The following is a 14,118-nucleotide window of genomic DNA, read 5'->3' on the forward strand; positions in this document are numbered from 1 at the left end:
GTGCTTTAACCGGCTGTGCATGATCAGCTGAGCAAGAGTCTTATCGAGCCAAACCATCGGCCATTTTCTAAAATATATATATATATACTTTTTAACTACAATTCTTTTTATATTCTACGAACATGACTTTCCTGAGGTCAGGTGACGGGATTCCCAAGTTGATTTATTGGTGTCTTTCCACTGTAGAAAGACTTTCTCCATCTCATCTGATGATGTTTCTCATGCTGTGATTGTGCAGTAAAGAGGACAAAGACACTATACACACACTCCTGCACTGCATTATAGACACTATACACACACTCCTGCACTGCATTATAGACACTATACACACACTCCTGCACTGCATTATAGACACTATACACACACTCCTGCACTGCATTATAGACACTATACACACACTCCTGCACTGCATTATAGACACTATACACACACTCCTGCACTGCATTATAGACACTATACACACACTCCTGCACTGCATTATAGACACTATACACACACTCCTGCACTGCATTATAGACACTATACACACACTCCTGCACTGCATTATAGACTATACACACACTCCTGCACTGCATTAAAGACACTATACACACACTCCTGCACTGCATTATAGACACTATACACACACTCCTGCACTGCATTAAAGACACTATACTCACACTCCTGCACTGCATTATAGACACTATACACACACTCCTGCACTGCATTATAGACACTATACACACACTCCTGCACTGCATTAAAGACACTATACACACACTCCTGCACTGCATTATAGACACTATACACACACTCCTGCACTGCATTATAGACACTATACACACACTCCTGCACTGCATTATAGACACTATACACACACTCCTGCACTGCATTATAGACTATACACACACTCCTGCACTGCATTATAGACACTATACACACACTCCTGCACTGCATTATAGACACTATACACACACTCCTGCACTGCATTATAGACACTATACACACACTCCTGCACTGCATTAAAGACACTATACACACACTCCTGCACTGCATTATAGACACTATACACACACTCCTGCACTGCATTATAGACACTATACACACACTCCTGCACTGCATTATAGACTATACACACACTCCTGCACTGCATTAAAGACACTATACACACACTCCTGCACTGCATTATAGACACTATACACACACTCCTGCACTGCATTATAGACTATACACACACTCCTGCACTGCATTATAGACACTATACACACACTCCTGCACTGCATTATAGACTATACACACACTCCTGCACTGCATTAAAGACACTATACACACACTCCTGCACTGCATTATAGACACTATACACACACTCCTGCACTGCATTATAGACTATACACACACTCCTGCACTGCATTATAGACTATACACACACTCCTGCACTGCATTATAGACTATACACACACTCCTGCACTGCATTAAAGACACTATACACACACTCCTGCACTGCATTAAAGACACTATACACACACTCCTGCACTGCATTAAAGACGCTATACACACACTCCTGCACTGCATTAAAGACGCTATACACACACTCCTGCACTGCATTAAAGACACTATACACACACTCCTGCACTGCATTATAGACACTATACACACACTCCTGCACTGCATTATAGACACTATACACACACTCCTGCACTGCATTAAAGACGCTATACACACACTCCTGCACTGCATTAAAGACACTATACACACACTCCTGCACTGCATTATAGACACTTTACACACACTCCTGCACTGCATTATAGACACTATACACACACTCCTGCACTGCATTATAGACACTATACACACACTCCTGCACTGCATTATAGACACTATACACACACTCCTGCACTGCATTATAGACTATACACACACTCCTGCACTGCATTAAAGACACTATACACACACTCCTGCACTGCATTATAGACACTATACACACACTCCTGCACTGCATTATAGACACTATACACACACTCCTGCACTGCATTATAGACACTATACACACACTCCTGCACTGCATTAAAGACACTATACACACACTCCTGCACTGCATTAAAGACACTATACACACACTCCTGCACTGCATTATAGACACTATACACACACTCCTGCACTGCATTATAGACACTATACACACACTCCTGCACTGCATTATAGACACTATACACACACTCCTGCACTGCATTATAGACACTATACACACACTCCTGCACTGCATTAGACACTATTCACACACTCCTGCACTGCATTAAAGACACTATACACACACTCCTGCACTGCATTATAGACACTATACACACACTCCTGCACTGCATTAAAGACACTATACTCACACTCCTGCACTGCATTATAGACACTATACACACACTCCTGCACTGCATTATAGACACTATACACACACTCCTGCACTGCATTATAGACACTATACACACACTCCTGCACTGCATTATAGACACTATACACACACTCCTGCACTGCATTAAAGACACTATACACACACTCCTGCACTGCATTAAAGACACTATACACACACTCCTGCACTGCATTATAGACACTATACACACACTCCTGCACTGCATTATAGACACTATACACACACTCCTGCACTGCATTAAAGACACTATACACACACTCCTGCACTGCATTAAAGACACTATACACACACTCCTGCACTGCATTATAGACACTATACACACACTCCTGCACTGCATTATAGACGCTATACTCACACTCCTGCACTGCATTATAGACACTATACACACACTCCTGCACTGCATTATAGACTATACACACACTCCTGCACTGCATTAAAGACACTATACACACACTCCTGCACTGCATTATAGACACTATACACACACTCCTGCACTGCATTATAGACACTATACACACACTCCTGCACTGCATTATAGACTATACACACACTCCTGCACTGCATTATAGACACTATACACACACTCCTGCACTGCATTATAGACTATACACACACTCCTGCACTGCATTATAGACACTATACACACACTCCTGCACTGCATTATAGACACTATACACACACTCCTGCACTGCATTAAAGACACTATACACACACTCCTGCACTGCATTAAAGACACTATACACACACTCCTGCACTGCATTATAGACACTATACACACACTCCTGCACTGCATTATAGACACTATACACACACTCCTGCACTGCATTATAGACACTATACACACACTCCTGCACTGCATTAGACACTATTCACACACTCCTGCACTGCATTAAAGACACTATACACACACTCCTGCACTGCATTATAGACACTATACACACACTCCTGCACTGCATTAAAGACGCTATACACACACTCCTGCACTGCATTATAGACACTATACACACACTCCTGCACTGCATTAAAGACGCTATACACACACTCCTGCACTGCATTATAGACACTATACACACACTCCTGCACTGCATTATAGACACTATACACACACTCCTGCACTGCATTATAGACACTATACACACACTCCTGCACTGCATTATAGACACTATACACACACTCCTGCACTGCATTATAGACACTATACACACACTCCTGCACTGCATTATAGACTATACACACACTCCTGCACTGCATTAAAGACACTATACACACACTCCTGCACTGCATTATAGACACTATACACACACTCCTGCACTGCATTAAAGACGCTATACACACACTCCTGCACTGCATTATAGACACTATACACACACTCCTGCACTGCATTATAGACACTATACACACACTCCTGCACTGCATTATAGACACTATACACACACTCCTGCACTGCATTATAGACACTATACACACACTCCTGCACTGCATTATAGACTATACACACACTCCTGCACTGCATTAAAGACACTATACACACACTCCTGCACTGCATTATAGACACTATACACACACTCCTGCACTGCATTATAGACACTATACACACACTCCTGCACTGCATTATAGACTATACACACACTCCTGCACTGCATTATAGACACTATACACACACTCCTGCACTGCATTAAAGACACTATACACACACTCCTGCACTGCATTATAGACACTATACACACACTCCTGCACTGCATTATAGACACTATACACACACTCCTGCACTGCATTATAGACACTATACACACACTCCTGCACTGCATTAAAGACACTATACACACACTCCTGCACTGCATTATAGACACTATACACACACTCCTGCACTGCATTATAGACGCTATACACACACTCCTGCACTGCATTAAAGACACTATACACACACTCCTGCACTGCATTATAGACATAACCGTTAAAAAGATGAGTTTCAAATGACAGAAAACTCCAAAAAAGTATTTGCCCAAAATTCATGATTTTCATTAAGACTTTTTTTTTTTGTTGCTTTTTGTATTTTAAGGGTATTGTAATATCACACACAGTTCTGAGCTTAATCGCTGATGTCATCACTGATGAGCGAGCGGTGTAGGGATTGATTTCAACACACTTGTTAAGTAACATTGTAGAATATTAAATAAAATAAAAAGAATAACAAAATTGATCTAACTACACTTTACCTTGTAATAAATCAGACATGTTAAAATTCTGTTCCATCTATATTAGCAATGTTTCCATCCACCTATAGTTATTTAAATGTTGGCATATTGCATAAAGTGCTGGATGAACACGCCCAGATGTGAATAAATGTGCGTAAAATTTGAGAAATATAATTGTTTTATCCGATAAGAAGACATACGCTTAAAAATAGAAACACATTTACTGAATAAATCCCTCGTGTGACTTTCCCTCAGCGTCGGCTGTGATTGGATAACTGGAGTAACCAATGGCGTCACAGCGTCTCTAATGTTGGTTTGGTGTTTCTGAAACACAGTGTGTGATCAGAATGATTGGATGTAATTCCCTCCAGAAGCGTCTCACACACACGAGTGTGTTCCCGACTGTGACTGGTTCTGTGACCGGTGCTGTGACTGGTGCTGTGACTGGTTCTGTGACCGGTGCTGTGACTGGTTCTGTGACTGGTGCTGTGACCGGTGCTGTGACCGGTTCTGTGACCGGTTCTGTGACTGGTGCTGTGACTGGTTCTGTGACTGGTTCTGTGACTGGTGCTGTGACTGGTGCTGTGACTGGTGCTGTGACTGGTTCTGTGACTGGTTCTGTGACTGGTGCTGTGACCGGTGCTGTGACCGGTGCTGTGACCGGTGCTGTGACCGGTTCTGTGACCGGTTCTGTGACTGGTGCTGTGACTGGTGCTGTGACTGGTTCTGTGACTGGTGCTGTGACTGGTTCTGTGACAGGTGCTGTGACTGGTTCTGTGACCGGTGCTGTGACTGGTTCTGTGACCGGTGCTGTGACTGGTTCTGTGACCGGTGCTGTGACTGGTTCTGTGACCGGTGCTGTGACCGGTTCTGTGACCGGTGCTGTGACCGGTGCTGTGACCGGTGCTGTGACCGGTTCTGTGACCGGTTCTGTGACCGGTTCTGTGACTGGTGCTGTGACTGGTTCTGTGACTGGTGCTGTGACTGGTTCTGTGACCGGTGCTGTGACCGGTTCTGTGACCGGTTCTGTGACTGGTGCTGTGACTGGTTCTGTGACTGGTGCTGTGACCGGTTCTGTGACCGGTGCTGTGACCGGTTCTGTGACTGGTGCTGTGACCGGTTCTGTGACTGGTGCTGTGACCGGTGCTGTGACTGGTGCTGTGACTGGTTCTGTGACTGGTTCTGTGACCGGTGCTGTGACCGGTTCTGTGACCGGTTCTGTGACTGGTTCTGTGACTGGTTCTGTGACTGGTTCTGTGACCGGTGCTGTGACTGGTTCTGTGACCGGTGCTGTGACTGGTGCTGTGACCGGTTCTGTGACTGGTTCTGTGACTGGTTCTGTGACTGGTTCTGTGACTGGTTCTGTGACCGGTGCTGTGACCGGTGCTGTGACCGGTTCTGTGACTGGTTCTGTGACCGGTGCTGTGACTGGTTCTGTGACTGGTTCTTTGACTGGTTCTTTGACTGGTTCTGTGACTGGTTCTGTGACTGGTGCTGTGACTGGTTCTGTGACTGGTTCTGTGACTAGTTCTTTGACTGGTTCTGTGACTGGTTCTGTGACTGGTTCTGTGACTGGTGCTGTGACTGGTTCTGTGACTGGTGCTGTGACTGGTTCTGTGACCGGTGCTGTGACTGGTTCTGTGACTGGTTCTGTGACTGGTGCTGTGACTGGTGCTGTGACTGGTTCTGTGACTAGTTCTTTGACTGGTTCTGTGACTGGTTCTGTGACTGGTTCTGTGACCGGTGCTGTGACTGGTTCTGTGACCGGTGCTGTGACTGGTTCTGTGACCGGTGCTGTGACTGGTTCTGTGACCGGTGCTGTGACTGGTGCTGTGACCGGTTCTGTGACTGGTGCTGTGACTGGTTCTGTGACTGGTTCTGTGACTGGTTCTTTGACTGGTGCTGTGACTGCTTCTGTGACTGGTTCTGTGACTGGTTCTGTGACTGGTGCTGTGAGTGGTTCTGTGACTGGTGCTGTGACTGGTTCTGTGACTGGTGCTGTGACTGGTTCTGTGACTGGTGCTGTGACTGGTGCTGTGACTGGTGCTGTGACTGGTGCTGTGACTGGTGCTGTGACTGGTGCTGTGACTGGTGCTGTGACTGGTTCTGTGACTGGTTCTGTGACTGGTTCTGTGACCGGTGCTGTGACTGGTTCTGTGACTGGTGCTGTGACTGGTTCTGTGACCGGTGCTGTGACTGGTTCTGTGACCGGTGCTGTGACTGGTTCTGTGACCGGTGCTGTGACTGGTTCTGTGACCGGTGCTGTGACTGGTTCTGTGACCGGTGCTGTGACTGGTTCTGTGACCGGTGCTGTGACTGGTTCTGTGACCGGTGCTGTGACTGGTTCTGTGACTGGTGCTGTGACCGGTTCTGTGACTGGTGCTGTGACTGGTTCTGTGACTGGTGCTGTGACTGGTTCTGTGACCGGTGCTGTGACTGGTTCTGTGACTGGTGCTGTGACCGGTGCTGTGACTGGTTCTGTGACTGGTGCTGTGACTGGTGCTGTGACCGGTGCTGTGACTGGTGCTGTGACTGGTTCTGTGACCGGTGCTGTGACTGGTGCTGTGACCGGTTCTGTGACTGGTTCTGTGACTGGTTCTGTGACTGGTGCTGTGACTGGTGCTGTGACCGGTGCTGTGACCGGTGCTGTGACTGGTACTGTGACTGGTTCTGTGACCGGTGCTGTGACTGGTTCTGTGACTGGTGCTGTGACTGGTTCTGTGACGGGTGCTGTGACTGGTTCTGTGACCGGTGCTGTGACTGGTTCTGTGACCGGTGCTGTGACTGGTTCTGTGACTGGTGCTGTGACCGGTGCTGTGACAGGTTCTGTGACTGGTGCTGTGACTGGTTCTGTGACCGGTGCTGTGACTGGTTCTGTGACCGGTGCTGTGACTGGTTCTGTGACTGGTGCTGTGACTGGTGCTGTGACTGGTTCTGTGACTGGTGCTGTGACTGGTGCTGTGACCGGTGCTGTGACTGGTGCTGTGACTGGTTCTGTGACCGGTGCTGTGACTGGTGCTGTGACTGGTGCTGTGACCGGTGCTGTGACCGGTGCTGTGACCGGTGCTGTGACTGGTTCTGTGACTGGTGCTGTGACTGGTTCTGTGACCGGTGCTGTGACTGTTTCTGTGACTGGTGCTGTGACTGGTGCTGTGACTGGTTCTGTGACTGGTGCTGTGACTGGTGCTGTGACCGGTGCTGTGACTGGTGCTGTGACTGGTTCTGTGACCGGTGCTGTGACTGGTGCTGTGACTGGTGCTGTGACCGGTGCTGTGACTGGTTCTGTGACTGGTGCTGTGACTGGTTCTGTGACCGGTGCTGTGACTGGTTCTGTGACTGGTGCTGTGACTGGTGCTGTGACTGGTTCTGTGACTGGTGCTGTGACTGGTTCTGTGACTGGTGCTGTGACTGGTTCTGTGACCGGTGCTGTGACTGGTGCTGTGACTGGTGCTGTGACTGGTTCTGTGACCGGTGCTGTGACTGGTTCTGTGACTGGTGCTGTGACTGGTTCTGTGACCGGTTCTGTGACTGGTTCTGTGACTGGTGCTGTGACTGGTGCTGTGACTGGTGCTGTGACTGGTTCTGTGACTGGTGCTGTGACTGGTTCTGTGACTGGTGCTGTGACTGGTTCTGTGACCGGTTCTGTGACTGGTTCTGTGACCGGTGCTGTGACTGGTGCTGTGACTGGTTCTGTGACTGGTGCTGTGACTGGTTCTGTGACCGGTGCTGTGACTGGTTCTGTGACTGGTTCTGTGACTGGTGCTGTGACTGGTTCTGTGACCGGTGCTGTGACTGGTGCTGTGACTGGTGCTGTGACTGGTTCTGTGACCGGTGCTGTGACTGGTTCTGTGACTGGTGCTGTGACTGGTTCTGTGACCGGTTCTGTGACTGGTGCTGTGACTGGTGCTGTGACTGGTGCTGTGACTGGTGCTGTGACTGGTTCTGTGACTGGTGCTGTGACTGGTTCTGTGACTGGTGCTGTGACTGGTTCTGTGACCGGTTCTGTGACTGGTTCTGTGACCGGTGCTGTGACTGGTGCTGTGACTGGTTCTGTGACTGGTGCTGTGACTGGTTCTGTGACCGGTGCTGTGACTGGTGCTGTGACTGGTTCTGTGACTGGTGCTGTGACTGGTTCTGTGACCGGTGCTGTGACTGGTTCTGTGACCGGTGCTGTGACTGGTTCTGTGACTGGTGCTGTGACTGGTTCTGTGACCGGTGCTGTGACTGGTTCTGTGACTGGTGCTGTGACTGGTGCTGTGACTGGTTCTGTGACTGGTGCTGTGACTGGTGCTGTGACCGGTGCTGTGACTGGTGCTGTGACTGGTTCTGTGACCGGTGCTGTGACTGGTGCTGTGACTGGTGCTGTGACCGGTGCTGTGACCGGTGCTGTGACCGGTGCTGTGACTGGTGCTGTGACCGGTGCTGTGACTGGTGCTGTGACTGGTTCTGTGACCGGTGCTGTGACTGGTGCTGTGACCGGTGCTGTGACCGGTGCTGTGACTGGTGCTGTGACCGGTGCTGTGACTGGTTCTGTGACCGGTGCTGTGACTGGTGCTGTGACTGGTGCTGTGACCGGTGCTGTGACCGGTGCTGTGACTGGTGCTGTGACTGGTGCTGTGACCGGTGCTGTGACTGGTTCTGTGACTGGTGCTGTGACTGGTGCTGTGACTGGTTCTGTGACTGGTTCTGTGACTGGTTCTGTGACCGGTGCTGTGACTGGTTCTGTGACTGGTGCTGTGACTGGTGCTGTGACTGGTTCTGTGACTGGTTCTGTGACTGGTTCTGTGACTGGTTCTGTGACTGGTTCTGTGACTGGTGCTGTGACTGGTTCTGTGACTGGTGCTGTGACTGGTGCTGTGACTGGTGCTGTGACTGGTTCTGTGACTGGTTCTGTGACTGGTGCTGTGACTGGTGCTGTGACTGGTTCTGTGACTGGTGCTGTGACTGGTGCTGTGACCGGTGCTGTGACCGGTGCTGTGACTGGTTCTGTGACTGGTTCTGTGACTGGTGCTGTGACTGGTGCTGTGACTGGTGCTGTGACTGGTTCTGTGACTGGTGCTGTGACTGGTGCTGTGACCGGTGCTGTGACTGGTTCTGTGACTGGTGCTGTGACTGGTTCTGTGACTGGTGCTGTGACTGGTTCTGTGACCGGTGCTGTGACTGGTTCTGTGACTGGTGCTGTGACTGGTGCTGTGACTGGTTCTGTGACTGGTGCTGTGACTGGTGCTGTGACCGGTGCTGTGACTGGTGCTGTGACTGGTTCTGTGACCGGTGCTGTGACTGGTGCTGTGACTGGTGCTGTGACCGGTGCTGTGACCGGTGCTGTGACTGGTTCTGTGACTGGTGCTGTGACTGGTTCTGTGACCGGTGCTGTGACCGGTGCTGTGACTGGTTCTGTGACTGGTGCTGTGACTGGTTCTGTGACCGGTGCTGTGACTGGTTCTGTGACTGGTGCTGTGACTGGTGCTGTGACTGGTTCTGTGACTGGTGCTGTGACTGGTGCTGTGACCGGTGCTGTGACTGGTGCTGTGACTGGTTCTGTGACCGGTGCTGTGACTGGTGCTGTGACTGGTGCTGTGACCGGTGCTGTGACTGGTTCTGTGACTGGTGCTGTGACTGGTTCTGTGACCGGTGCTGTGACTGGTTCTGTGACTGGTGCTGTGACTGGTGCTGTGACTGGTTCTGTGACTGGTGCTGTGACTGGTTCTGTGACTGGTGCTGTGACTGGTTCTGTGACCGGTGCTGTGACTGGTGCTGTGACTGGTGCTGTGACTGGTTCTGTGACCGGTGCTGTGACTGGTTCTGTGACTGGTGCTGTGACTGGTTCTGTGACCGGTTCTGTGACTGGTTCTGTGACTGGTGCTGTGACTGGTGCTGTGACTGGTGCTGTGACCGGTGCTGTGACCGGTGCTGTGACTGGTTCTGTGACTGGTTCTGTGACTGGTTCTGTGACTGGTTCTGTGACCGGTGCTGTGACCGGTGCTGTGACTGGTTCTGTGACTGGTGCTGTGACTGGTTCTGTGACCGGTGCTGTGACTGGTTCTGTGACTGGTGCTGTGACTGGTGCTGTGACTGGTTCTGTGACTGGTGCTGTGACTGGTGCTGTGACCGGTGCTGTGACTGGTGCTGTGACTGGTTCTGTGACCGGTGCTGTGACTGGTGCTGTGACTGGTGCTGTGACCGGTGCTGTGACTGGTTCTGTGACTGGTGCTGTGACTGGTTCTGTGACCGGTGCTGTGACTGGTTCTGTGACTGGTGCTGTGACTGGTGCTGTGACTGGTTCTGTGACTGGTGCTGTGACTGGTTCTGTGACTGGTGCTGTGACTGGTTCTGTGACCGGTGCTGTGACTGGTGCTGTGACTGGTGCTGTGACTGGTTCTGTGACCGGTGCTGTGACTGGTTCTGTGACTGGTGCTGTGACTGGTTCTGTGACCGGTTCTGTGACTGGTTCTGTGACTGGTGCTGTGACTGGTGCTGTGACTGGTGCTGTGACTGGTTCTGTGACTGGTGCTGTGACTGGTTCTGTGACTGGTGCTGTGACTGGTTCTGTGACCGGTTCTGTGACTGGTTCTGTGACCGGTGCTGTGACTGGTGCTGTGACTGGTTCTGTGACTGGTGCTGTGACTGGTTCTGTGACCGGTGCTGTGACTGGTTCTGTGACTGGTTCTGTGACTGGTGCTGTGACTGGTTCTGTGACCGGTGCTGTGACTGGTGCTGTGACTGGTGCTGTGACTGGTTCTGTGACCGGTGCTGTGACTGGTTCTGTGACTGGTGCTGTGACTGGTTCTGTGACCGGTTCTGTGACTGGTGCTGTGACTGGTGCTGTGACTGGTGCTGTGACTGGTGCTGTGACTGGTTCTGTGACTGGTGCTGTGACTGGTTCTGTGACTGGTGCTGTGACTGGTTCTGTGACCGGTTCTGTGACTGGTTCTGTGACCGGTGCTGTGACTGGTGCTGTGACTGGTTCTGTGACTGGTGCTGTGACTGGTTCTGTGACCGGTGCTGTGACTGGTGCTGTGACTGGTTCTGTGACTGGTGCTGTGACTGGTTCTGTGACCGGTGCTGTGACTGGTTCTGTGACCGGTGCTGTGACTGGTTCTGTGACTGGTGCTGTGACTGGTTCTGTGACCGGTGCTGTGACTGGTTCTGTGACTGGTGCTGTGACTGGTGCTGTGACTGGTTCTGTGACTGGTGCTGTGACTGGTGCTGTGACCGGTGCTGTGACTGGTGCTGTGACTGGTTCTGTGACCGGTGCTGTGACTGGTGCTGTGACTGGTGCTGTGACCGGTGCTGTGACCGGTGCTGTGACCGGTGCTGTGACTGGTGCTGTGACTGGTGCTGTGACCGGTGCTGTGACTGGTGCTGTGACTGGTGCTGTGACTGGTGCTGTGACCGGTGCTGTGACCGGTGCTGTGACTGGTGCTGTGACCGGTGCTGTGACTGGTTCTGTGACTGGTTCTGTGACTGGTGCTGTGACTGGTGCTGTGACCGGTGCTGTGACCGGTGCTGTGACTGGTGCTGTGACTGGTGCTGTGACTGGTGCTGTGACTGGTGCTGTGACTGGTGCTGTGACTGGTGCTGTGACTGGTTCTGTGACTGGTGCTGTGACTGGTGCTGTGACCGGTGCTGTGACCGGTGCTGTGACTGGTTCTGTGACTGGTGCTGTGACTGGTGCTGTGACCGGTGCTGTGACCGGTGCTGTGACTGGTTCTGTGACTGGTGCTGTGACTGGTGCTGTGACTGGTTCTGTGACTGGTTCTGTGACTGGTTCTGTGACCGGTGCTGTGACTGGTTCTGTGACTGGTGCTGTGACTGGTGCTGTGACTGGTTCTGTGACTGGTTCTGTGACTGGTTCTGTGACTGGTTCTGTGACTGGTGCTGTGACTGGTTCTGTGACTGGTTCTGTGACTGGTGCTGTGACTGGTGCTGTGACTGGTTCTGTGACTGGTTCTGTGACTGGTGCTGTGACTGGTGCTGTGACTGGTTCTGTGACTGGTGCTGTGACTGGTGCTGTGACCGGTGCTGTGACCGGTGCTGTGACTGGTTCTGTGACTGGTTCTGTGACTGGTGCTGTGACTGGTGCTGTGACTGGTTCTGTGACTGGTGCTGTGACTGGTGCTGTGACCGGTGCTGTGACTGGTTCTGTGACCGGTGCTGTGACTGGTTCTGTGACTGGTTCTGTGACTGGTGCTGTGACTGGTTCTGTGACTGGTGCTGTGACTGGTTCTGTGACCGGTTCTGTGACTGGTTCTGTGACTGGTGCTGTGACTGGTGCTGTGACTGGTTCTGTGACTGGTTCTGTGACTGGTGCTGTGACTGGTGCTGTGACTGGTTCTGTGACTGGTGCTGTGACTGGTGCTGTGACCGGTGCTGTGACTGGTTCTGTGACTGGTTCTGTGACTGGTGCTGTGACTGGTTCTGTGACTGGTTCTGTGACTGGTTCTGTGACTGGTTCTGTGACTGGTGCTGTGACCGGTGCTGTGACTGGTGCTGTGACTGGTTCTGTGACTGGTTCTGTGACTGGTGCTGTGACCGGTTCTGTGACTGGTTCTGTGACTGGTGCTGTGACTGGTTCTGTGACCGGTTCTGTGACCGGTGCTGTGACTGGTTCTGTGACTGGTTCTGTGACTGGTGCTGTGACTGGTTCTGTGACTGGTTCTGTGACTGGTGCTGTGACTGGTTCTGTGACTGGTGCTGTGACCGGTTCTGTGACTGGTGCTGTGACCGGTTCTGTGACTGGTTCTGTGACTGGTGCTGTGACTGGTTCTGTGACTGGTGCTGTGACTGGTTCTGTGACTGGTTCTGTGACTGTTTCTGTGACCGGTGCTGTGACCGGTTCTGTGACTGGTTCTGTGACCGGTTCTGTGACTGGTTCTGTGACTGGTTCTGTGACAGGTTCTGTGACTGGTGCTGTGACTGGTGCTGTGACTGGTGCTGTGACTGGTTCTGTGACTGGTGCTGTGACCGGTGCTGTGACTGGTTCTGTGACTGGTTCTGTGACCGGTGCTGTGACCGGTTCTGTGACCGGTTCTGTGACTGGTTCTGTGACCGGTTCTGTGACTGGTGCTGTGACTGGTGCTGTGACTGGTGCTGTGACTGGTTCTGTGACTGGTGCTGTGACCGGTGCTGTGACTGGTTCTGTGACTGGTTCTGTGACCGGTTCTGGGACTGGTTCTGTGACTGGTTCTGTGACTGGTTCTGTGATCAGGGTCACATGTAACCTCCTCACTGAAGGTGCAGTGGCGGTGTGTGTCCAGCAGAGGGCGATACTCCTCATCCTTCTCTCGTTTTGAGCCGTGTGTTGTCTTCCCCCAGATCATCGACCCGAAGATGCCCCGCGAGGGTGTGTTCCACCGGGGCGTCCCGATCCCCGTCCCGCCTCTGGAGGTGCTGAAGCTGGGGGAGCAGATGACCCAGGAGGCCCGCGAACACCTCTTCCTCGTGCTCTTCTTCGACAACAAGAGGACCTGGTTAGTCACGCTCCTCTTCTTCCTCATGCTCTCTGTGCTGTGATAGGACAGAGAC

At 51.3% G+C, this 14,118-nt stretch overlaps 1 protein-coding gene across 1 annotated transcript in view; it reads left to right on the top strand.

Annotated features, from left to right (window-relative positions):
- The window catches only part of brpf1 (bromodomain and PHD finger containing, 1), a 68,103-nt gene that overhangs the window by 48,204 nt on the left and 5,781 nt on the right, over window positions 1–14,118 (top strand). Inside the window, exon 15 of the mRNA XM_056242598.1 lies at window positions 13,909–14,063. Coding sequence (XP_056098573.1) covers window positions 13,909–14,063 — 155 coding nt within the window. The remainder of the gene's footprint in view (window positions 1–13,908; window positions 14,064–14,118) is intronic.

Source organism: Rhinichthys klamathensis, unplaced genomic scaffold (assembly GCF_029890125.1).
Source record: "Rhinichthys klamathensis goyatoka isolate OS25496 unplaced genomic scaffold, OSU_Roscu_1.1 h1tg000732l_1, whole genome shotgun sequence".
Taxonomy (NCBI): Eukaryota; Metazoa; Chordata; class Actinopteri; order Cypriniformes; family Leuciscidae; genus Rhinichthys; species Rhinichthys klamathensis.